The sequence below is a fragment of the Neopsephotus bourkii genome, unplaced genomic scaffold (genome assembly GCF_033783945.1).
Source record: "Neopsephotus bourkii isolate Nb327-2 ecotype Australia unplaced genomic scaffold, CSIRO-AGI_Nbou_v1 NB_1615, whole genome shotgun sequence".
In the NCBI taxonomy this organism is placed as follows: Eukaryota; Metazoa; Chordata; class Aves; order Psittaciformes; family Psittacidae; genus Neopsephotus; species Neopsephotus bourkii.
Genome location: NW_026902090.1, coordinates 2,537,686 through 2,561,874, shown reverse-complemented (window position 1 = coordinate 2,561,874; position 24,189 = coordinate 2,537,686). Strand labels below are relative to the sequence as shown.

General features: G+C 43.7%; 1 protein-coding gene across 5 annotated transcripts in view; it reads right to left on the bottom strand.

Annotated features, from left to right (window-relative positions):
* The window catches only part of NEURL1 (neuralized E3 ubiquitin protein ligase 1), a 228,775-nt gene that overhangs the window by 88,256 nt on the left and 116,330 nt on the right, over window positions 1-24,189 (bottom strand). The window contains exon 1 of one of the 5 annotated variants that reach the window (XM_061372605.1): window positions 4,582-4,706. The exons of 2 other annotated variants lie outside the window; for them this stretch is intronic. In XM_061372605.1, the coding sequence (XP_061228589.1) occupies window positions 4,582-4,588 (7 nt within the window). In that variant the 5' untranslated portion in view covers window positions 4,589-4,706. Of the gene's footprint in view, window positions 1-4,013; window positions 4,178-4,199; window positions 4,362-4,581; window positions 4,707-24,189 lie in introns of those variants that run through there. 2 more of the 5 variants (XM_061372602.1, XM_061372604.1) reach the window with 2 other exon arrangements.

The window sequence follows — 24,189 nt, the reverse complement described above, 5'->3', positions numbered from 1 at the left end:
GTGAGCAAGACCCAGAAATTATTCTCCAGAATAACAAAACACAGAGGAAGGACAACACCAGTTGTCTTTGCACAGGAATAAATCACCAGCCAGATGTAGGAAAGTCTATGGCAAATAGATCCTGATGAAATGAGACGTGAATACAGCCAGCCACCCAAAAGCCTATTGCCATGTAGAGTGGACAGAGCCCTGCTACATCTTAACTCCTGCTTTTTCTCCATTTTTTCAACACAACCACATAACTGTGGCTGTATTGCTCACCAGGCCTATATACACATGGTAAGGGGAAAATCTGGCCATGCACGAAACTCATGTGGGCCTCTACATCACATGAAGATGAGTAAACCATTATTTATATTGCATCCACAACTTACAGGGCATTGTCTGCAAGCAGCTTAAAACCTCAGCTGTTCAAACTGAAAATCACATCTATCAGTACCACTTCCCAAACTAAGAAGCTGATGCCCTCTCACTAGGAACATCTTTTCAATTACATCGATGCCGTACACTTACAGTTTGGAAAATGTAGCCCAAGATACCTTTTTTCCTGCTCCTTGTAAAAATTATTCTGCCGCAAAACACTGATGGATGCCTGTGACATGCAATTAAAACAAAGATAAAACAAAGCTCTGCAATGAGGGACTTATTAGTAATTATGACTTGTAGGAGGGAAGGTTATTGAGAAAATGTGCAGGTGTGCTCAAGCTCACATATTCCCTGAACATGAATTAATCCACTATGCACAGTATAGCTAATAAAAATCCCTCTGAAGAGATGTGTGCATGTTAATCACTAACCTCTGCACATCTATATACACTGAATCCCTCTCCCAATGCAGTACAGCAGTCTCCTTAGCTAAACCATCACTGTGCGTTAGTTTGGTTCTGAGTGAAAGAAATAAAAAGTACTCAGGTGGGACTTTTTCTCAGACAGAAAACCATGAAATTAAGAATAGGATCTAGGTGCAAATAGCACCTCACTCATAGCCATAAGGAGGAATTAAAAACTACTGCAGCAGGTGACAGTTGACTCAAACACATAAGAACATATATATTATGACATATGCATCTATTGGAGATACATTTCAAGCAGTGTTAGCTAGCAAGTAGTTTAATTTAAGTATTTAGTAAACGCATCATATGCAGTCATTCTTGAAGAAATCAGATGAACCACAAGCAACCATACTAAAATTTCCTGTTTAAAATATTGCTGAACACTGCATGTATAGATATAACATTTTAAATAGCAAGTAAACATCCTGTCGACCAAGACTGTGTTACCTTTGAACTTCCTATTTCAACTTCTCTTAGCACAGAGGGCTCTGGAAAGCACTCCAAGGACTTCTGTGGATGGTGGTGGGAAAGGAAGAGGGAACAGGGACAGAGACCATCACAGTACCAAGCACAAGGATGTAGATGGAGACTTCATGAGTGTACTTCATCACTGCACATCATTTCAGAGAGAAGGACCAATTCCCATGTCCCAGCATGTCAAGCCATCAGATGTCTCCTTTTCAAAACAAAGGTAGTGCCTTTTGTGGCAGAAGCCCATTGGGATTTGTTTGCTAGCAAGGAATGACATTGGAGGTGGGTCTGTACTGGGAAGCTCAGGCAACTGATGCTTCAGTGACCATAGTTCAATGCCTATTTTTCCTCCCAGTCCCACCAGATTGGAAACTTTCCTTGCAGTGACTCAGGGCCCATTTAGCACCCACCAACTCCATCATTAAGACAGACTAGCATGGCTCTCCTTATGCTGCCACCATAACAATGGAAAAGCAGCATTTTCACTCAGAGGTGCCTACGCCAAAGAGGGTAAATGATGTCAAGTGTTCCTCATCATGTCAGTCTGTGAATGGTTGCACTTGACCACTACAAACCTCTGTCCTCACATTAGGGCACCCACAGCATTTAAAAGATCACCACCCCGATTTTATGCTTTTTGAAAGAATGACTCCCTCATCACCCACCTCAGGAGCTTCTCTCTCCATTTACTTATTCAACCCCACCAAGGTCAGGGTGGGCTCCAGAGGAGGCAGGGACCTGACACACTTCGGGGAAACACCAACTTCCTCCCTAGGACCAGCTCAGCAGAGCCATAAGCATCCAGCGCATGCACTATCTCCCCATCTGAGCTAATTTTCAGCGAGGTTAAATTACATAGGAGCTTTTGAAAATCCCAGCCCATCCTTGCAACATGGAGAGGTCACCAGATATTTCTGGAGGACATGAATTTATGCTTTACCTGAGCTCTCTAAAAGGAAAGAATGCCAACCCCCAGGGCTGCTAATACAACTCCTTTCAGTAGTTTTACTTTGAGTTTCAATTTTTCTTCAGAGAAATGGATAAGGTTTCCGTTCTCGTTCCCTGACTATTTTGAGACACATCTGAAACAGAAATATTCAACAGAAAGATGGAACTGGAACAGTAGCCACAGACAAACCACAAGTGCAGATGCAGTCTATTTTTATTAAATGTGCTTTGTTGCATGACTTTTTATTATTTATTTATTTAAATTATAACGCATGTCCATCTTTTTTAAAGCATCGCTGTGCTAAACACAGAGTGCACTACCTCCGAATATAACACAGCCGCTATCCCCTCTGTACGAAAAGGGAAATCTGAGTTCATTACTCACATCTCCTCACTTGTCTTCCTCTCCCAACTAAACAAAAACTAGAGTAGCACGCTTGCTGGAGTAGAACCACTGAAAGGCAGAAGTTGCAGGATTACTGTGCAGTGTGCTGCCGGCTGCAGGCAGGAGAAAGCCCCAGCAGGAATGCCAAGTCCCTGGCACACACAGGGAACATATACAACTATCCTTCTTTCCTAGCCAGGTTTGGGTTTTTTTTCTCTAAATTCATTCAAATAATGCTTCAAAGGGGTAAAGTCACTTACAATTGCAAGACAACAGCCAGAGATCTTGGTTTTTTACGTTGACCCAGCAGTACTGTTGTTCTGCATATATTGTATGTATATCATAAGATTAGAGAAGAAAAAAGGTCTGGCCGCAGGAACTTCAGAGGACAAGCAATAAACAAATATCAATCTCTATCGAGGCATGCTTGCTCAAAGTCTTTAGGATGAAAGTCATCTACTTCCTATACCCATTTGTTCCTTAAACTGTAGGGTTTGAATTTTGTGGAAAACATGAGAAGAATCAGGACTGTAACTTACAGCCTAAGCCTATATACCTCATGCATCTTTATTCAAAGAAAGGATACAAGATACTTCAAGCCCACAGGATGCTTTACCTGCATCTTTCATAACTATGTTTACTATTGTAACAAGGAAGTGTCTCTGAAAATACATTCATACCACACTGACACACAGCACATTTACTATGTCCAAAGTTAAACAGAACAACTCAGAGCAATAGGCAAGTTTAATATTAAAGGAGTGCAGTATTCTCACAGAAGTATTTATGGCATGAGATTTCCACAGACAGGGACATGGCTAGTATTGCTCATTCTCTGTAGATTCAAATCCTGGTGTAGCATTGGCTTGTGCAGGATATTCCAGTCCCTTTCCAGCTCCCCCCTCTTTTACACTGCAAACGCAACGAGCGGGCTGCACTTAATGGCTTTAGCTGTGTCTAATATCAGTCAATTCAAACCAGCGTTCATCCCAGACCTTATCAATTTAAAACGAAATACACCAGAGTGTGTGTTAAGAAGAAACTGCTGGTGGAAAGGAAGAATAAGGTTTGGAGAGCCTGCTGAGCCGCCCCGCAGTAACCTCTACCATTGCTTCGCTGTTTTTTCCCCGTGGGACCTGTCAGACATGCACACACCTACGGTTACTTTCTTTTCGCCCCCGCCACCTCCCCGCAACCCGCCAGCGCTGCGCAGGCAGGTGCTCATCCCTCGTCCCTGGCAACCCAGCGAGCCCAGCGCACCCCAGCCCGGCTGCCTCCCGCCGGCCGCTCTCCGCCGCGGGATGCTCGGGAGGACGGCGCTGACACAGCCGCATCACCCCGCCGCACCTTGCCCTGCCCGCTGCCCCGGTCCTTACCGTAGAGCAGGCTCCTCGTCACCTGCCCGCCCATGGCCACGCAGTCCTGCGGGACCGCCACCGGCGGCTGTTCCCTTCCCGCAGCCACCGGCCCAGGGGGGAGCCGCTGCCCCGCGCCGGCCGCAGCCACCCACTCCCGCGCCTCCCGCCGCGGCACCGGCGCTGCGAGCTGTCATGTTTATTTACATAAGAAGGAGGAGACTTCGCGGCTTCCTGAAATAGCTGCCGGCCTTCCATCGGTGCGGCGTGCCCCCCCGCCCCCCGCGCACGGCACGCACCGTCCCGCGGAGCGGAACGCGGTCGGCAGCGGCATCCACCCGCGATGCCACCGCCAACGGTGCTGCCGGAGGGGGCTCAAAACCCGGCGGTACCCGGCGCCTTGGCAACATCACGGACAAAGCAGGAGGCGCTGCCAGCTCCACGGGGAAGAAAATGCAAGAACTCGTTTAGAAAATCAAACAGCTTGGGCCATTTGAAACTTTCACTCCCCAGGGGTTGGTATCCCAGTGCAAAGCCTTGGAGTGCATTAGAGTGGGGGGAAAAATAAAGTAAAAAAAAGAAGCATTACCAGACATCACCGCACCAGAGTCTTCAAACTGGCCTCTGCTGGTAAATTATGAATTACTCAATGGCAAAGTGCTTGAAATGCAGAATGGCTTGCCACGGACTGTAATAATAAAAACATTACCCCCCTTAAACTCTTTCTGTGCGAGGCTTGCATGCTCAGCCCACATACAATGCTTCCTGCTCTCCAGCTCATTACCTCTGCCAATGGATAATGGCCAGCATTATTAAAAGCAGGGGGATGCCGAGGGTAGTGCAGGGAGGTGTGCAGGGTACCACAGACAGGGATGGTCCCTCGGTTCCTCTTTGCACCCTACAGCTCATGCAGGAACTTGCTCGTTCCCTCCTCTCCATCTCCAGCACCGCGCACCCCTGCCCACACTCACACCTTCCTGCCTCTCTCTTATCCACTGCTCTAAGGGTAAATTAAGTCAGCAGGCACCGAGCTGCCACAGCCAGCAGCAGTATACCCCAGTTTAAAACTAGCTCATGCATCTTTATGCCACTCCGCAGTCGCTCTTTACTCCGCAACGGAGCGGGAATCAATCTTCTGCAGCCACAAGTGCAGCTCTGCCTCCCAACTCTTACCATGGTGCTGGGCAAATCCTGTCATCCTACTGCCTCGACTCTGCCAAGTCAAGAAATAAGGTTTTCTCTTGCCTGTTGTAAAGGTTATTGCTTAGGATGGCTGGGTGCTGAGGTCTCAGCACTTCTGGAGAGAAGAAAATAAAAATGCATTGCAAAAAGAGCCCAAGCCGAAAAGCAGGGTGCTTGCACTAACACTGTGCGCGTGAGGAAAGCTGTGCCCACCTTTTCCAACCTGGGAGAGGAACCCTTCCCAAGCCCCCAGCAGCAGCCAGGCACAACTACAAGCTCACCCACCAGCTCCTGCTTGCCCAGCCGAGGCAGCTTGCACCTGGACTCCAGAGCCAGGCAGCAGCTCTTCTCTAGCTGAGCCTGCTATGCTCCTCACTGCCCAAAGTCACACTCTGCAGAGCTTATGGCAGTTTCTTGGCAGAAGAATTCCTTTTTTTTTTTTCCCTTCTATTCTTTCCCCCCTCCCCTTTCCAAATGATGCTGCATTTACAGCAGCAGCGGTGCAGGGTGAAGACACATCCCTAGGAGCACTACAGCGTGGTCCCCACACCCCAGCAGCTTCAGGACATCTCTTGGATCACAGCACCCTGCTCTGCTCCCACGGATGCCACAAGGACATTGCCTGTTATGTCTCATGGCAGGCAGCCCACACTCTTGGGTGACGGCACAGGGTCTGGGCGCTTGCACCATCAACCACCACATTTCACTTGGAGGAATGGAGATTGACTTGGACGTTCTCCCTCAGTTCCTCATTTCAGCTCTGCTTTCCATCCTTACCTTAACCTTGCTACAGCTCTGTGAATAATTGACTTCTTGGTTCACTGCCTCAACCAAGAGATTGCTAGGAAAAAAAATATCATTTCATGTGGGCCCAAAACCGAATGCTTTGTGCGTCTCACTGAACAAAATGTTTCTTTAACTCAAAATGAAGCATTTTATTTTCAGAGTTATTTTTACCTCATTTTTTCAAGTTATGGTCATTGAATCCAGCTCTGAAATGATGTCTAAAAAAAAAAAAAAAAAGCACCATTAAGCCCTTTGTTTTGAATATACCAAAAGGGAAATTTTGGATTGTTATCTTTTCAGATTATTTTTTGCAACTTATTGGCTTTGTTTGTTTGTCTGAGGGGGAGGTTCAAGAGGGCAAACTGCCAAAATGAGTCATCCCGTTTGGCAGAAAATGACAATTTCAATTAATTTTAAAATTGGTGGTTTCTTTATTTTCTTTTTTTTTTTTTCTTTCTTTCAGAAAAAAAATCCAGCATCCCCTCTCCTGCTCTTCCCACACTGCTGTGGAGCAGCTCCTGGGGGACATAGTCCCACAAGGCCATCCATGGTAGTCAAACAGCCTGTCTGCCCTGTTGCATGATAATTCCTCTAGGATTATCTGCCATATGGTAAATCTTTCCTTCGCAGCCATGTCATGCTGAAACCTACTCCTGATTTGTGCTCATCACCTCCAAGTCCATTTCAAACCTTGCCCTTTGCCAAATTCCTTTTCAGTCTTTTGTGTTTCTGATTTTTTTCTAGATGGAGAGAACCGATTGACAACACAGTTCTTATTTTACAGTTCTCTGCTGATACCTCTAGGTCCCCTTAGGGCATTTCTTTGTCCTTGCCAATACAGGCAAGGCCTCCCAGTTTGGCATCAAGTTTAAAAACTCAATATCATCCCCATTTGTGCTCCTTTCAAAATCACTGACAAAGATATAAGGGCTGGACCCAACAGAATCCCAGCCCCTAAATCCATTCCCATTTGTGAACAGCATCCAGCAAACTCCAGCCAAGCAGCAGTGCTGCTGTCCAAGCCAGTAGGAATCTGCTGCAGGACTATTTTGAGGCAGTGTCTGATCTTGCTAAATATACTTATTAACTGCAAGAGTAGGATGCTGAGGCTGCAAAAGACTTCTGTAGGTAGATTCACGGTCATCAGGCTGCATATTAGACTAAAACCTTGGATCTTTCCAAGTGGCCTTGAGCAAACAAGAGGGCACGTTCTTCATTCCTCCTGGGATAAAACCCCAAGCCCTGCACATTGGGCAGCAGGTTTGGGTATGAAGTCATGGGGTCACAAATACCTTCATTGCTTCCCTGGTGTCCTGGCTAGAAGACTAGCAGTCAAGGAAGGACGAGGCCAGAGATCCACCACGATCTGGGAAAAGCCACCCCTACATGGCCAATCAGTATAGGGAAAGCAGCAAAGATATCTGCAGGGGAACCTTGGCAGGGAAAACCAGCTCTGCATAGACATGCTTTGCACAGGAGGAGACACAGAAAAAGGTACAAAGAGACAGGAAAAGAGGATGAAAAATCCATCTCGTAGAGATCGAGGAAAAGATAACAGAGTACACAGGCAAGGCCAGGAAAATGGAATTCCAGTTCGTGTGAGCCTCACACAACTAAAACTCTTCTGGCACTGGATTTGGGTCTATGGAGAACTGGAATTTACTCTTCACAAGCAAGACAAAACAAGCAGTAAACTTTCTCTTGATGGGGGTTTTAATGGTGCTGATTGTAGAGACCTCCCCCTAAAGAAAGGGTTGAAAAAGCTTCCTTGAATATCAGTATGGGGAAAAGGAGGGAACTATGGAAATCAGATACTTGCTAAGAACAGGGAATCTTCTTTTAATGATTTTTATGTTTAAAAACGTGCTCTTAGTTTCTCTATTGCCACTTGCATTTGACTTTATGGTAGCAGAGTGATTAGAAATTGTCTTTTTTCATTCTCGTCTCATCTGGGAAGATGGGAGAATTTAGGGGAATACGTTTTCCCAGCACAGTTCTCTGACTGCTGTTAGGGGGAGGAAACTTCACCTGTACCAAAAGCAGATTTCCTCCAAGCATCTCTGCCACTCTAACTCCAAAGAAAAAGTTATATTCTCAACAATAAAGCATCCAAAAGAAAACATCTCACCAGCATGCTAGTGTACAAGAAACAGGGACCAGACCTATGCCATTCTATGCATCCTTTCGATATTAATTTATTGGCATTAATGGAAGAGGTTTAGATGAAAGACATGTCTCTACTTTCAATTCTCTATCTGTAATGCAAGGGTACAGATACTGCCCTAGCAAAAGGTATGCTGATTAGTTGATGCTTATGCAGGCATCTGAGAATATAATGAGTTGGCAGGGGGAGTGGAACTAGGTGATCTTAAGGTCCTTTCCAACCCTAACTATTCTATGATTCTATGTCATTATTAAGCATTGCCATAAAGCTGCAACTCTGGATGAAAGCCACATTCTCAATGTGTAAGTCAAAGGAAATTCAAAATCCTGGCTGAAAATCTTAAAATCAAAATCACCACTCAAACCTGCAAACTACAGCACCACGACTGCTACCGCAGGCATTCAATTACTCCAGTGGAATTCTCTGCAGGAACAGCAGGAAGGGGAATTTAAGGACAGGGAAAATCTTTACGTGAATATCCACCTCACATTTGCACTCAGCGTAAATGAGACATCAGTTGTGTTTGCTTCAGTGACAGGAGCTGCAGCTGCGCAGTGGTAAAGGTTGCCTCTTGGTAGGGCAATGAAGACATCAGCGAGGTGTTGTAATGGATGTCCAGGATGCAAATTGATTAGGTGAAGAGGGGACAGCAGGGATAGGAGACCCTGAGGTCTCATGTAACTGCCTGGGGGCTTCAACCCCTGTTCATGAAAAGACAAAGCTGGCACAGGCTTAACCCTGGCCCTGCCAACACTCCACGTTTTATCCTGACCTCCTGTGCTACCATCTGCAGGATCAGAAGAGGGGAACAGCGGTGCTGGAGAGGGGCAGGAGGCTGAGCAAGAAGAAGAAATTCCAAGCCAAGGAACTGAACTGACCTTAGGCCAAGTTACTCTATCAGCAATGAGAACACTCGCCAAGCCCCCACTGGAAGCTGGGTTTGTCTTCAAAGGCTGTGACTCCGTGCATGAAGGTGTCAGGAAAGAAATTAATGCTCCAGAAGCCAAGAGTGCCCCTCCTCCCTGAATACTTTTGGGATAATCTGTTGAGAAAACTCAGTAGCAGAGACTGAAAATGACAATTCAGTGTCAGTTGTGCCTTGCCATAAAGCATTGCCTTGGACTAAATAGCATTTCTGAAAAGTAGCATTCACATAATACAGAAAACCTGTGCCTGCTTTGGGGCAAGATCTCCTGGACTCTGCCAAAAGACCATTCCTGTAGGAAAGCCTCATGCTGTGCATGACACCAACTGAGCCTTCAAATGCCTCCAGTTCTGACCTTCATTTATATGCTAAATTAACATGAATAACTTAGCCTCTTGCTGCCATTTCAGACTAACTCTTCAAGCACAAGATTCAAAGGATCTTAGGCCTATCCAGGTATAATGGAAAACAAAGATAAATGAATCATTGTAATTAAAAAAATATATATAAAATGCTGATTTATAACATTCAGTCAAGGAAGCTGAGTTGCCATCAGAACAAGCATAAGAATGAGAAAGAAAACTGAAGCTTCTATCTTAAAGCAACCATTTTCTTTAGTCTCATGTGAATATCTTTATTTTTACTCTGGCTGGGGGCACAGCACAGCACAGCACCAGCAAGAGTGAGAAATCTCTTCGTTAAAGCCCATTTCTGGGGTTATTAAACTTCTGGAAACTTTGAACAGTACCATCCCATGCGATGAGGCACTACGACAGCCTTTAGCTATACAAGCATAGTACTTTTCCACAGAGAGCTACAGGGGATACTGGTGCAATGTATTTACTTTTTATATAATACAAGTAACTAATTCACACTTTATCATAGGCAACATGCAAACTCGGCACTGAAAAATGAAATTACCAGCTGGAATCCTCAGCATTTTTATGACATTTTCCCTTTAACATGTCACTGTTGAGCAAACAACACCTTTTTTTCCACAGCATTGCTGTAGGAAGAAGCGATGCCTCTGCCTGAGCTAAAGAAGTGTATTTTGAGGCTTTGCAAAAAGTTAAATGAGGACCATAGGAACAATGGGTTAATTCTTTCTAACAATGTTCTTTCAATGCCCTCTGTAAAGAGCACGGGCAGGAGCTCTGTGAAACCAAAGAGGTAAATAAGGTAATCAGAAAGCACCGGCACCAGGGACAAATGAAGGTTAGATAGGCAATCTCCACTCCAGCATGCTTTGGGAGCTTGACTTTGTAATCTTAATAATGTTCCCTCAACTTACAAATGTAATTTCTAGAGGGTTTTCTCAGCAAATACAGTAACAGGAGGGAATAACCTCTGTTTCCTGTCCCACCCTTTCTGAGGAAAGCCTCCCACTTGCATGCACTGATGTTTGTAACCAAGCAAAGGCACCATATGTGTTTGTGATGTAAATATTAGCCCAGCAGAGAAACACCTTTTTATTACCCTGTAGAAAGTCCTTCAGAGAGGGTGGTGAAGGGCAGCATGGGCCAAAATAAATCATCTGGAAGGGCAAGACGGGCAGGAAGGACCACGCCACACATCCACAAGACAGCATCCCCCAGCATGTGCACCCACAACCCAAGCCTGGGCTTCAAAAGGCTCCTGGGGTTGCAGAATAAAGTCCTTAAGTCCTACAGGACTGGCTCCCCCTGCACCCCTTCTCACCCCAAAACTTCCCTGCCTCCTGCTACAGGGCTATCCTACAGGAAATGGGGTTTGTTTACAAAACTTGCCTTTCTAGGGCTGCTTTCACAAGCTCTTTTACATTAAACTTCAAGGTACCAACGGAGCTGGAAGTCAAACACTCCAAGGGCAAAACATATGGCAAGGTTGAATTTTCCAGCCCAGGCAAGATGAATCTTGCAGGTATAAATGCAAAATAAATCATGTAACACCTGTTAACATGTGTTGGCCTTTCCCACTCCCTCTGTTCATCTGTTGGTCCCCCTTCTCCAGCCTCTTGCTCTCCTCACCAGATACTGCTGTCTTGTATCTCCCCATCCTAGATTTTTTGTGGCTTTTCAAGCTGTATCTGAATTTTACCCTTCCTCCATTGTTATATCTTTTAACTCCTTTCTGCTATTACTCAGAAGACATTTTACATGTAATTCGGTCTCACAAAAGTATCGTGAAAGGGCACAAGCCAGATGCAGTAGACTGGTGGCAGCTATTATTGGAATGAGAAATGAGTTTTGGTTCTTCAATTCAGGAAAACAGGATTTAATAGTACAAAAATAACCCCGAGCTTTACCTTCACAAAATGCCAATTGTTTTGGACCTACATTATCACAGCACAAAGCAGATGAATGTAAAATGCAGATACTGTACTGTGTAGAGCAGCAGTCATGTTCTCCTCCATCCAACATCCCGATTTCCAGGAGGGATCAGATATCAAGAGGACATGAGCTTCATAAAATTACCGCAAACACAGAAAAATGCCTGTATGCCTAAGATCTAAGACATGCTGATATATTCATCACTACAGCATGTAGACTGAGTGTCTCTGACCTACCACAGCTTCATCTGATCTGCTGCAAACTTTTGCAAACCAAAACAGAGCTGCCTCTGCCATTGCTTCTCTTCTTCCCATACACCGTGCCTCCAATCCAAAGGTCTTTTTCACTTCTCTTTTGTCCCTCCCTCATTCTTTGTCTCAGCATCCTCTTCTGCGCCGCCTACGCACTTGGAGAGCAGAGAGCAGACCAATCTGGCAGGCTCAAACAACAACAAAAAAAGCAAAGGAAAGGGAAAAGAATCCTCTATTTTTATCTGGAGGGAGCAATCAAATCTCTTTTCCTTTCACCAGGAACCAAAGGGAATGGCAATGGCTCCCAAGGTCTCATGTTCTCACAAACCAACCCCAACAAAAACAAGGGGAAGGGCTGGCATTTCTTCCTAACACACAGACACCTCTGAATAGGAACATTACGCTTGTTTTTAACTATGTCTTCTTCCAGCACCAACCATCAGTTAAAAATACCCATTTTTACAAGGTGAGGGTTCATTGCCCAGTCTTCTTGTTTGCTTTTCTTAGAAAGGGCTGAGGACAAACTCTGCTCTCTGAGGGTGGTTTAACCAGCTAGGCAGTTAGCAGCACTATGGGAACTGCTGGGCTGAACGGACAAGTGACCACACATGCAGTACAAGAAGGGGTCTTGAAAGGGTGCAGACCTTCATGTGCAGCATGCACCCTCATGGTGCCAGTACAGCACTGGTAGCATTTACTCATTAAGGTCCCAATCCTGCAATCTCATCAGCATGTGCAAGAAATCCACTCTGGCATAAAGCATCTAATGACATTAATGGCACACAACACAGCAATACAGTCCAGGCATGTGGAAATAATCACAGGCCCAGAACCCAGGATGACTGACTTTTTTCCCATTCAACATATGTTTTACTTAGATTCTGCTTCTTCCCACCCTTCTTTCGGTCTCCCAAACTAGTATTTGGTTTTGGTGAAACACAAGAAAACGTCTTTAACACAGAAACTGTATAGGTGAAATCACACCTATCTGACAAGCAAAAACACAGTTTACTTGTATAAAAACTAGCGATTTTATTAAATTCACATATTCCTAATAATAGGCAGAACATGACCCCAGCACAACTGGTCACTGAGCAGATAAAATGCATCTGAACTCCATTCAGCGTGAGGATCTAAAAATAATGGTTGATTTCTACACAGAATTAGAATCAAAGAAGTTGAGTTTCAATGAGGTATAAATAATGTTTATTAGGACCAAAGTGTATGCTCCACAGGATGACTCAAAAACCCTAAGCTTTTCTGAGCAGTTGTTTGCTTTCTCAAGGTGACCTGTGAGCCATACCCCAGGGTGGTAAAAATCAGCAATGACATCATTTACAACAAACAGAGCGTCTCTCTCTCCCTATCAGGTCATCTTAACTCAGCTGTTCTTATGTCCTGGAGATGTTTTATCTGCACAAAAGCATTTTTACCTGTGCAGCTACATGTCAACTATGACGACTTTTGTCACTTTAGCTTTTTGTAACCACACAGAAAAAATGCCTATGTTCAACAGCTTTAGCAACACAGTTGTAACAACAGAGACCTCATAATGCACGTACTGTCTTTAATCAGGCTTACACCAAGTATACAGCTAGGCTGCTCTGTTGAAAACAGATTTGCATGTTTCTCTCTGGGAGTAGATCAGCCACCACACTCTTTGTTTCTGACCTGTCAGGGCAGAAGTGGACATTTTCAGACATCCTGCTTTGTAACTTTAGGAGCCAATACCAAAGCTTTGGTGGCAGCAGCATGTCCTTGACCACAGAAGACTGCTGCTCTTTCCAAGGGAATCCCCACTTGATTCTCACTCAGTCTTAACCTCCAAAGAGAAAGCAGACCGTTGATGCTCAGTGCTCCCCAGTTTCAACCAGATCTTTATCAGATTGCACTGATTCACTTCTAATTCACATAGAGTGTATGCAGTCCACTGACATTTCCAAGACCTCTTCAAGGTCTGACCGTGGTCTCACTCCTGCTTCAGAGACTATTTCCCCTGCAGCTGCAGAGTGTGTTTGGAGGACAGGAGTGAAGAATGTTTTTCATTAATATAGAGTAGCTTAGAAGTATAAGTCTTTTCCATCCATCTAGATTAAGATAGGAACATTATACATAGGCATAAGGGATTAGTATCTCTGCATGTTCAATGTTAGCAGGACAGGCCTGTACATTACATGGACATTAGGTTATTTCAGATAACGGTCTTTTTAACAGTTACTCAAGATCCATGTCCTAGGAGTTTGTGGTTTTCACAGATCATCAAGACAAACCCCAGTTACCACGTGTCAAGACAGAGGTTTATTTAAGATCTTATGTATGAAAGGTGGGCAACCCATGCCACAGTGACCCTAGGAACTCCCCTACAAAGCAGTTGCTCTTGTTGAGGATGGAAAGGAGCCGTCTGTCCCTGGATGCTCAGAAACCAGAGTTTCATTGCTGATCGTTCCATTCTGGATATTGTTCAGGCAAATGTAAAGATCAGAAGCTTGTACTTCTTTCCCCACAATCTACTGTATATTGCTGATACCATTTAGCAATCTGCTGCTTTTCAAGCCTGTGAAACACCTAACAGTCTGACCTCAAAACTCAGGTGACACAAAAAAACATTGTTATTCAATACCTTATTTCACCTCCTAGCAAACAGAAGCAGTCTCTCTATCACACAGCTGGGATGGACACTTATCTGGGTAAGGCCACAGTCTGAGCAAATACTTGGGATTTAGACAACGTGAGCAGAGGAAGGAGACTTGGAAGATGCCAAAATTTGAGTGGCAGAGTTTTGTAAAGAGGCACAGAAATATTTACAGGAGATGAGATGGGCACAGTAAAGAGGGAAATACATTTTTGCTGTCTCATGAAAATGAAACATATGCGCGGCTTAATCTGCCACAACTGAAATCAATAAGAATTTTGTCCGTGAAGCAAAATAAAAGCAGAAATGAAAACAACATCTGACATTTGCTACATTAAACTTGTACAAATTGGTGCAGTTAATAGCCTATGAGATAAATAATGTACTATAGGCAGCAGATGATCTTAAACTTCCATTTTCACAGTATGAAGGTGTCATGATCTGAAGAGTTTTGAACCTTGTAAAGGCTGATTATGCTGAGTCATATTTAGAAAGAGGCTTTCCATTTGGAGAGCCATGCTGAATCTATAAAGGCACAAAACAAGAACATATGAGAGGAAAAAAGATAAAAATACAACATAGAGATTAAGATGCACGCTCAAGAATGGAAAAGAATTTGGGTAAAATTTGTTGTAAATAATTTGTTATAGAAGTAGCCCTCATAAACTTCACTTCTTGGAATGTGAAAGGCAAAATATTTTTCTAAATTATTAATGTTTGAGAGCTGATCATATAAGCCTCAGAGGCCAGCATCTTATCCAGTGTAAATGAAAGCAGCTGGCCTTGTATCTTGAAGATCATGTGATGGCTGCTGAGCAGTCACCATGGAAAGCTTGGTATTCAGGAATTATTATCTTTCTGAGCACAGAACACATAATGAAGATAAGGCAGAACAGAGAAACAGGCCTTGGCCTATCACAGCAGAACCTAGGGATACTTACTCATGCAGGCAACAGGCCTGCTCTGGGAAACAGCAGAAGGAAGACATGAGGAACTGGGGATCAGGTGGATCATCTCCCACTAACCTCAAATAACCTTTGGGTAAGGAGCAAAGCATTATCAAGCCACCACAACTAGATCCAGCTCCAGCGTTTCAGGGCAGTCAAATCTGAGGTTAGGTCCCATTCTGAGAACTGTGTTTGTTAAAGACATTTCACAATTTACAGCCCTTAGAATGCAACAGGCTCTGATACCATTGTTTTCTGAATACTATCTGCATAGCAGATGTTGTGTGTGTGCACACTATCCCTCAAGCTTCTACCATCTGCTTTTTACCTAGTAGGTCAGGTGTTCATGGTTTTTAGTCAAAAGAATAAAATGTGGAGGTTTCATCTTCAGAAGAGGAAAGTGTGGGAGTTCTTCAGTTATTCTCTACACACTTGCAAAACCTTGTTAGAGATTTCTGAAAACACATTTACAGCAGAAAGTGAAATGATGCCCCTTTAATCACGTACAAAAAATTACAGGGTAGGGCTGGTAAGAGGGTGAATTGGCAGCATGCACAATGGAGCCTGACACCACCTGGCTTTCTTCCCCCTTCTTCAATAAGCAAAGAGTAATATGAAAAGGCATATGGAGACAGAGACCTCTGATACCCAGCAAGGTGTGGAGGAGGAAAAGTAACACTGGATGAATGCTGACATCTAGTAAAAGTCAGGGATGTCAAAAATGGGGAGGATCCCGAGTTCTTTGAGGACCTCAGCCTGCCATCCCTGGCTAGCAGTGGGTCAGACACCAGGTGATATGGGAGAGGTAGCCAGCACCAGATGCACAGAACCAGGACCACAGTGCTCAAAAGCGGCCCACTCCTCTGCCCCTCTTCCCCCAGGAGACGCAAGCCAAGCAGCAGACATTTTAATGGACCATTGCTGGTGATGGATAAGCTGTGACACTTGTCAAGCTCCTCATTACCAGCCCCAGAGAGATGGTAATCATTGCAAATCCCATGGCTTAAGCTCAGCATCTTTTCTGATTACTGTTCGTGTACAGGAAGCATCTCTGCTGGAGCAAGTTCTTTTGTCATTTCTTCATACCCAAATAGTGTTTATAGCATTAAATAAAATAAAAAATAAAAGATGTTTTAAACCCACTTCAGTGTTGAAAGATGCAAAAATCAAACAGCATGAATGCCTCACCTCATTTCCCAAGCCTTACAACACAGCCATGATATGGTGGTTCTCTCTCAACTGGATCTTAGACATTTGCAATGCCCTGAAACACTAGAGGCAAATAAAACCCCACCATATGTGGAAATAAGTTGTACTCATCACTGATAAATGCACAGACAAGCAAAACTGTGCTAAGAATGTTTGGAGAAAGTATATTTCCCATCCCAAACCAGACAGCTACAATCACCCAACCAGGGAGTAGAGGCACTACCATGAAGATATCTATCATGTGCCAGGGAGGTGAGCAGTGAATGAAAACTCATTATTGGCATGTCAGAAGCAAGTAATTGTTCAACCAAGAGCAGACAAATTTTTTATAACAAACACGTAAGCATCCCAGTTCCACCAAAGTTAATTATGGAACAGGGAATGGGCCACCTCAAACTGTTCACTGCACACAGTGCACCCAGTCTGATGTGCCACTGATGTCCAAAGGGACCCTTCCCACTGTTCCCAGGCCACCTTCTATGGGTAGCCTTCTGTGCAGCCACCACTTCGTTGCTCATGCACTCGGCAAAGCAGCAATTTCAAGGGTGGGTTTTCTCGCCTGTAATGTGAAAATAGAACTGGATCAAAAGCAAAATCTCTTTTCCCAGAGGTCACCCATACAGCAACTTTGGTCAGCACATGCTATCTTCAGCATCCAGAGGGACTCTGAAGGTTGACTGACTGCAACAGCAATGAAATCTTGAAATAAAAGCCCACAGCTGTAATCCTTGGTACAAGTTACAGGGTTTGTTCCATGTCCAGTCCACAGAGGGTAACATGTCCACAGCACCCTCTCAAACTACAGCTCACTCCTTTCACTGTGTTGACACCATCAGTTGTTGGGAAACATGACTAGTACACTTTCTTGCTTTGAGGCTTACAAGCAAAACATTTTTTGCAGGCTGGAGCCTGCTCTGCTGGTTGCCTGAGTCAGACAAGGCTGTGTATGGAGATCAGGATCTCACTGGTCATTCATCGCTTGGTCATTCATCTCACTGGTCTTTCATCATCACCCCTTCCATGTCCACTTTCCTCCCATCCCCAGACCAGTCTCTGCTCACCCCTCTGTGGCTCTGAGGATCAGACAGGGATGCACAAGGTCATCCCTACTACTGCCCTACCTAATGGGAGGCAAGGAAAAGCCATAGAGAGAAAGGCTTTCTCCTTCACGTATGAGGATGGGTGCCAATGGGGCATCAACCACTGTCATAGCACGTGCTGCTCATTACACATTCCCTTTTCTTTGAGTCAACTGTATTTTTCCATTTGTGGAGACGAGCACTGTTTGCTATGTCATATATATATAAAAAATAGAGGTAAGAAAACTAAAAGCACCTCTACATTGTTGCATTATCCAGGGTGGGTGTGAGTTGCATTGCTCAATGTCCCAGTTTGCTTTGTGCTCATAGGCAGCACTCTGCCACAGCTCAATAAATAAGTAATAGCAAAAGAGATCCCTCAGTCAACTGCTCGTCAGTAAAGGGAAAATGCTGTAAACTGCACCAGAGCATCTCTCAGGGGCCCATGCCTATCAGAGATGCTTGGAAAGACAGCACACAAATAAATGCTATCCTGGCTCAAAATGGTGAGAAGAGCAAGTTACCCTGCTCAGATAACAAGCAATCGGTTTGCTCTCTTTGAGCACAACAACTTTGCAACACATCTCTGTATCGCTTGCAAAATTCAAGGAAGTCTTCCAGGCACAACAAGGCAGAAAGTTCTCCTTTTGGGAGGATCATTATGGAAAAGCTAAAATCAGAAGAGAAAAAGAGGGGCACCACAGATTTGCTAGCATTCAACTTGCAGAGGCTACTGCATGCAGGTGAAATGAACAGGTAGTGCTGGCATAGACAACTCTTCATCTCATTTCTGCTCCCCATCCCTAAACAATTTATAGGAATAATCAAAAGTACACAACTTCGCCCACAGAGAGAAAAGAGGCCACACAAACCATTGACTTTGTGGGAAATGGCACTTGAGATTCACAGAGCCCTGAGGAAGGAGAGAAATGGAAATGTTGTTCTGAAGTCCCCATAATCCTTATGTTAAAGCAGGGATGCAGGGAGCTTTCAAAATACAGGATGAAAGGTCTTATTTATAGGAAGAATAGAAAAACATTAAAAACCTGCTGTATTTGCAATGGTCTACAGAGGCAAAATGTGCAATCCTGCAGTATATAAAGATAAAATAATCTTTCACTTTTAACATTGCTGCAATCTGACACCTCAGACCTTTGGAAGGAGCCTGAGAGACAGCAAGCCTTTGCCATGCAGCCTGCCAAGCAGAGACCACAGGAGACACTCAGTTGCCTAAGGAGAAGATGAAGGAAGTCCAGCACGATGATGTCTCCTACCCTCAGCACTGCCCAGCCCTATCTCACTTGAACATCTCTCACATGGTCTAGTTCAGGTTTCCTAAATACAAGCTAGCATAAAACCACATGAGTAATTCGTGTTTTGAACAGCCTCTGGATGACATTAAGTCAGCAACATACCACACTGTGTCTGCTTCCAGACACACACCCTGGGCTTTGGTCCTTTCTCCCTGCAAAAGGGTAGGGAGTTCAAGGATGTTATTAATGAACAGATCTGCCCAGAGGTGATGAAAACACACAGGGAAGGGCACAGCCTTTCCTTCCTTCTATTGCCAGCAGCAGTTATATGGGGGAAACAAAGAGACTACAGAAATAGCACAGGAAGACTTGGGGTTGAGGGGAGGCTGAGGGTGGTACTCTGGTGGTCAGGAGACCAGTCTCCCTTTGTGAGTCAAATCCTACAGGTGCTAAATCCTACCAAATAGTGCACTTAAATGAGACTTAAAAGCTCATGTCAGGGGGGAACAGGCAAAAAAAAACCCAAAAAAAACCTCACCAAAAAAAGAGCAATTTTACCTTGCTTTTAAGTGAGTTTAGTGGCTGATGTCAGTGATGTTACCCCATGTGCTTCTGCAGTGGGTATCTATCTCCATCACAGATAGTCCCACAGCCTCTAGTCCAGGAGCTTCATTTGGGAAATGATTAGCGAGAAGTTAGAAGGAATGAACATAGATATGACAGTGATGGAAAACACCTGCCTTATTTCTACAACTAGAATAGACTAGGCCATCCTCTGAACCATGAGCTATTTCTCATAGTTTCATGCAACTGAGAAAAACATGTGCCAGAGAGAAAAACAGACATGTGTTTTGTTAAATCCCACAGGTATTAAGTGTTTTCCAGTTTAAGAGACCAAGGTACTCAGTACCTTACAAAATATATACGTACTTCTGAAACTGGAAGTAATTAAGACAAAAGTCTACAGATAAAGCACCAAATATTCAGCTTCAGTTTAGCTTCATCCTAAATATGTTCACTATTGCTTACAGCATCTACTTTGAGACAAGCAGGGCTGCAGGAGAAAAACTAGATACAAATACACAAGAGACTATCTGATCCAGCCCAAGCAGAATGCTATTTTTCCTATGTTGTATCAGTCTTTCAAGTCCTTGAAGATCGTTGTACATCTATCAGGTGACCTAAGACCCTGAGCAGAACATGAGCAATAAACTTCTTCTGAGAGGTTCTACTGGTAAGTTATAAAACACTTACTAACGATGGCACCGTGAACAACATCAGTTATTGATCATCGTAAAGGCTTTCAACAGTCTAGATGATACAGAATGACTTGCTTTGTTTTCTAGTTTGGTTTTGAGCTTGAAGACAGGAGTATGAAATCTTGCCATTGCTGGTTGTGTTGTTGGAGTAACCCCAACAAGCGCCAAGCCTGTTTGTGATGAAGATGATCAAAGGGAATTCAAAAAGTGTTTAACCTCTAGGTCAGGAATCTGAACTCCCTATTGGATTTTGGATTTCAGTGGATATTGATCAAAGAATGTTTCAAAGCAATCTACTTTAAAATACTTCATGCCATCAGATCATTGAGATTTCAGTTTTCCTCTGTGTGCTTTCCCAAGAAGTAAAAACTGAAAGAAAATTAATAACAAATCAAACAGAACCTGAAATAAAGGCTTTTAGGTTACATACCATAAAATAGAAAAGACAACACACTAGGATGGCCAGCTTTTCCACGAGCTATCTTTAACCCAGCAATTCTGCAGGGACATCTTGCAGCAAAGCACAGCAGACACTTTCACTTTGCTTTAGACTAACAGACCTTTCAGGAATTTTTATCACCTACTTTCAGCAGCAGCTTGCACAAATGGTCTTGAGCATTCAATTAGTTCCCATTTCAGAGACAGAAAAATATATTCCCAGTGCTGTCAAAGAGAAAAAGCAAGACGTAAATTGTCTCTTAGCTCCCCAGCCGCTCTTAGATGTGCTGGGATGCACCAATATCTTCAAGCCAAGGATTTTTAAAGTTGCGTTTAATGGTTTAATGTGTCAGTATGCACAGGAGCATTTTGTTGTGTTATTCCATAAAAACAAAACCCACCATCTCCAATCAGATCAAGGCCCCCTCCATTTCAGAGATGACTTTCCCATTTTAGCAAAGGAGTCCCATTAAGTTGTTGTCCCCAAGTCCACCAGAGTGCACGCTGGGGTGAACATGTAGAGGGAAGCAATGAGCACTACTTCTTCATGCCATTATACAAATGTCTGGTAACAACAATGGCTATAAAGGCTGAGAATTTAAATGACCTAACATCTAAGCGAATTCACTGGAAATACTTTCATAGCCTGAAGATATGCAGAGACTGGAGAGTGCTGCATTCAAGATGATGAATCTGATGTTGCTGTCTATTTACATCAGTACAATTTCCAAATCAAAACACCAAAAGTAAATGGTCTTCCCCAGGGAGCAGACATTTGAACACAGTGATGGGAACCAAGTTAAGAACATAGATACAACTGAAATGCTTTCATTATGTTGAGACTCCAGCCACCCCTAGAGAGTGTGTTTCCCAGGGAGATGCTGCCTCACACAGCAAGCCAGCATGTGGCATTTTTAAAAGCAGCAATAAAGTTCTCCAAGCCAGTTGCATACAGAAGACAAAGTCTCTGCAGCTCTTCTGCACAAAGAATTATTTTTCTCTTGTACTTGGTTCCAAATTAGGTTTGTAAGTGCTTCCCTACTTTATAACAGTGAGTGCAATGGTATGTGTGAATGATTTGGGGAAGCAAGAAAATATAGCAGGTTCACTGGATGCTGCAACACGTGAGGATTTTCCATTTGCTTCTTAAAAGTTCACTGCCTTCATGTCTAAAATACTTTATTGTACCATTTATACTCCAGCAGCCTCTTGGATCAAAGCAGGTTAAAGGCAACATTTTGCCAAGGCCCTGCACATTAGTTACAGGTAGAGAATCCCATTGCTTTGGATCCAGTTCTACAGTTGAAGCTGCCTTAAGGGACAACACTGGCCCACATGACTTGACCCTTCCCAGAGCACACACAGGCACTCCTAAGCTACGCAATGATTCACTGCACCGCATGTAAAGAGATGTTTTGAGTTACACTGTGCAAACAGCTTTATATTGTTGCCTTGCATGGGTAAATAAGAGACCATGGCAGCCTAGCAACTTAACTGCAACAGAAGATATGTTCAAAAGTAAATAACTGTTGGTTTAAGAACCATTTTCCTTTACCCGCTTGTGATCTAGTTTTTAGCAAGATCATAAACCATGACTCAAAAGAGCTGGGCTCTATTTCCAGTGCTGGCAATGGTTTTCTGACCTTGAATGTGTCTGTTTCTAGTTTCTAAATTTACAAAAGAGATGATAAATTTCCTCCACTTTAGACAGATTTGGAGATCTCCAAATGACAAGTGCTATATAAAGAGTGTAACTTTCTGCCTGTGTACTACTTAATAGATGGCCTCTTAGACAGCAAAGCAGCAGGCAGAGTAAGCAATGCCTGAATCATACATCCTCTTCAACCAAGAACAAGGGAGAACTTATCTTTTGAGTGAAGTCAAAAAGTCCTGGGCAGGAGGGAAAGGGTTTCTTTATCTATTCCAGCCTTTTTAACCCAAAGTTTTGACAAGTGGAGATCCACCAGTAAATATTTTGTTGGGAGGTATAGATTGCTACTGTGTTATCACTGATGCTCTGGCTCAAAACAGCCTTCATCTCTCTGTGGTCATTCTGAAATTAAGACAACAATCAGTTTGCCAGCAAGTTGTCTCTGCACCCAAGTCTTCACCACTTTTCAACAACACTGATTTAACTGCTGTATCTATAGCAGAACAAAGTCTGTGCTTGTGCCATAAATGAAAGGGGGCTGTAAACTGAAACTGGACACAAACTTTAAATTACATGTAAATACTCACCAAGGTTATAAAAGGGCCATTGAATATGAAACAGAGATAGTGAACAAATCCTGGAATAAGCTTTTAAAGAAAGAGGAATCCAGGCCAAATGGAAACACACTAAGTATAATTTATAATAAGCAATGTGTAAAAAGCTGTCCAAATCGTGGAACTCAAAATGAGAATAAACAGTGATCTTCCAACAGGGACAAGTACAGATAAGCTAAGTATCTGCTAAAAGGCTGAACTCTGAGTAACCCTTGTGGAATCAGCTCTAACACCCAAAGTCATCACTACATTTCACTAATGGCCAAATGGACTGTGGCAAAAATAGTGCACACTTCACTATGGCCAACCTGGAATTCAGTATTTGCCTCATGTACGACAGAAAAAGATTGTTGCTGTGCAGTAAATTATGTAAAAAACAGACACTCAATCCACGTCTCCTTACGATGAGCATGGCTGATCCTGCAAGATAACCAATTTGCCCAACAAGACGGAACAATGCCTGCAGCCACCGAACTGCTGCAATAAAGAATAATCAAATGAACAGAAAAAGATGAGCCTCACTCTGAGCACACATCATGTACTTATCTCCATCTTAATCTGCACAGTCATCAGCAAACATCAGCATGATCACTTTGAGATGTGAAATGCATCAGATGTAACACCTGGAAGAATGCTACTCACAACAGAAAACAATAGAGAATGCATCTTTAAAGTATGAAGGCAAGCTAATAAAGTTGGGACTGTTCAGCCTGGAGAAGAGAAGGCTGCGTGGAGACCTCATAGCAGCCTTCCAGTATCTCAAGGGGGCCTTTAAGGATGGTGGGGAGGGACTCTTCATTAGGGACTGTAGTGATAAGACAAGGGGTGATGGGTTCAAACTTAAACAGGGGAAGTTTATGCTAGATATAAGGAAGAAGTTCTTCGCTGTAAGGGTGGTGAGGCACTGGAATGGGTTGCCCAAGAAAGTTGTGAATATTCCATCCCTCTCAGTTTTCAAGGCCAGGTTGAACAGAAGCTTGGGCAGCATGGTTTAGTGTGAGGTGTCCCTGCCCATGGCAGGAGAGTTGGAACTTGATGGTCTTAAAGTCCTTTCCAACCCAAACCATTGTGTGATCCCATGATTTTTATACACTTCAGAGTGTTTTTACACTCTGTCTTTGACAGACCATTTCACCACTATCTGGTGGAAATAAAAATCAGGCACTGAGTGAAGCTATATAGGCACCACTAGGAAGAGTGCAAGGAGGCTCTCTGGGCGCTATTAGACAGCAATGGAGAGAGCAGCGTGGGTGGTTGGAGAAATGCAGTCCTCAGGCGGAGCTGGGAGTCCTTAGGTAGGGGGTGAATTATTCAACTGTCATGTTTATTTTCAGAGTGATAACTGTCTTTTACTAGTTACCTGGTTTCAGAGGACACAGCCAGTGTCATTAGTCTAAGACAGGTTTACTTCTTAACTAGGTAGGCCCTTAAATTATAGTGATAATGTGACAACTTTAATGTAGAAATCTTGCCCCATGCCCCAGTCTTCTCCAGAGCT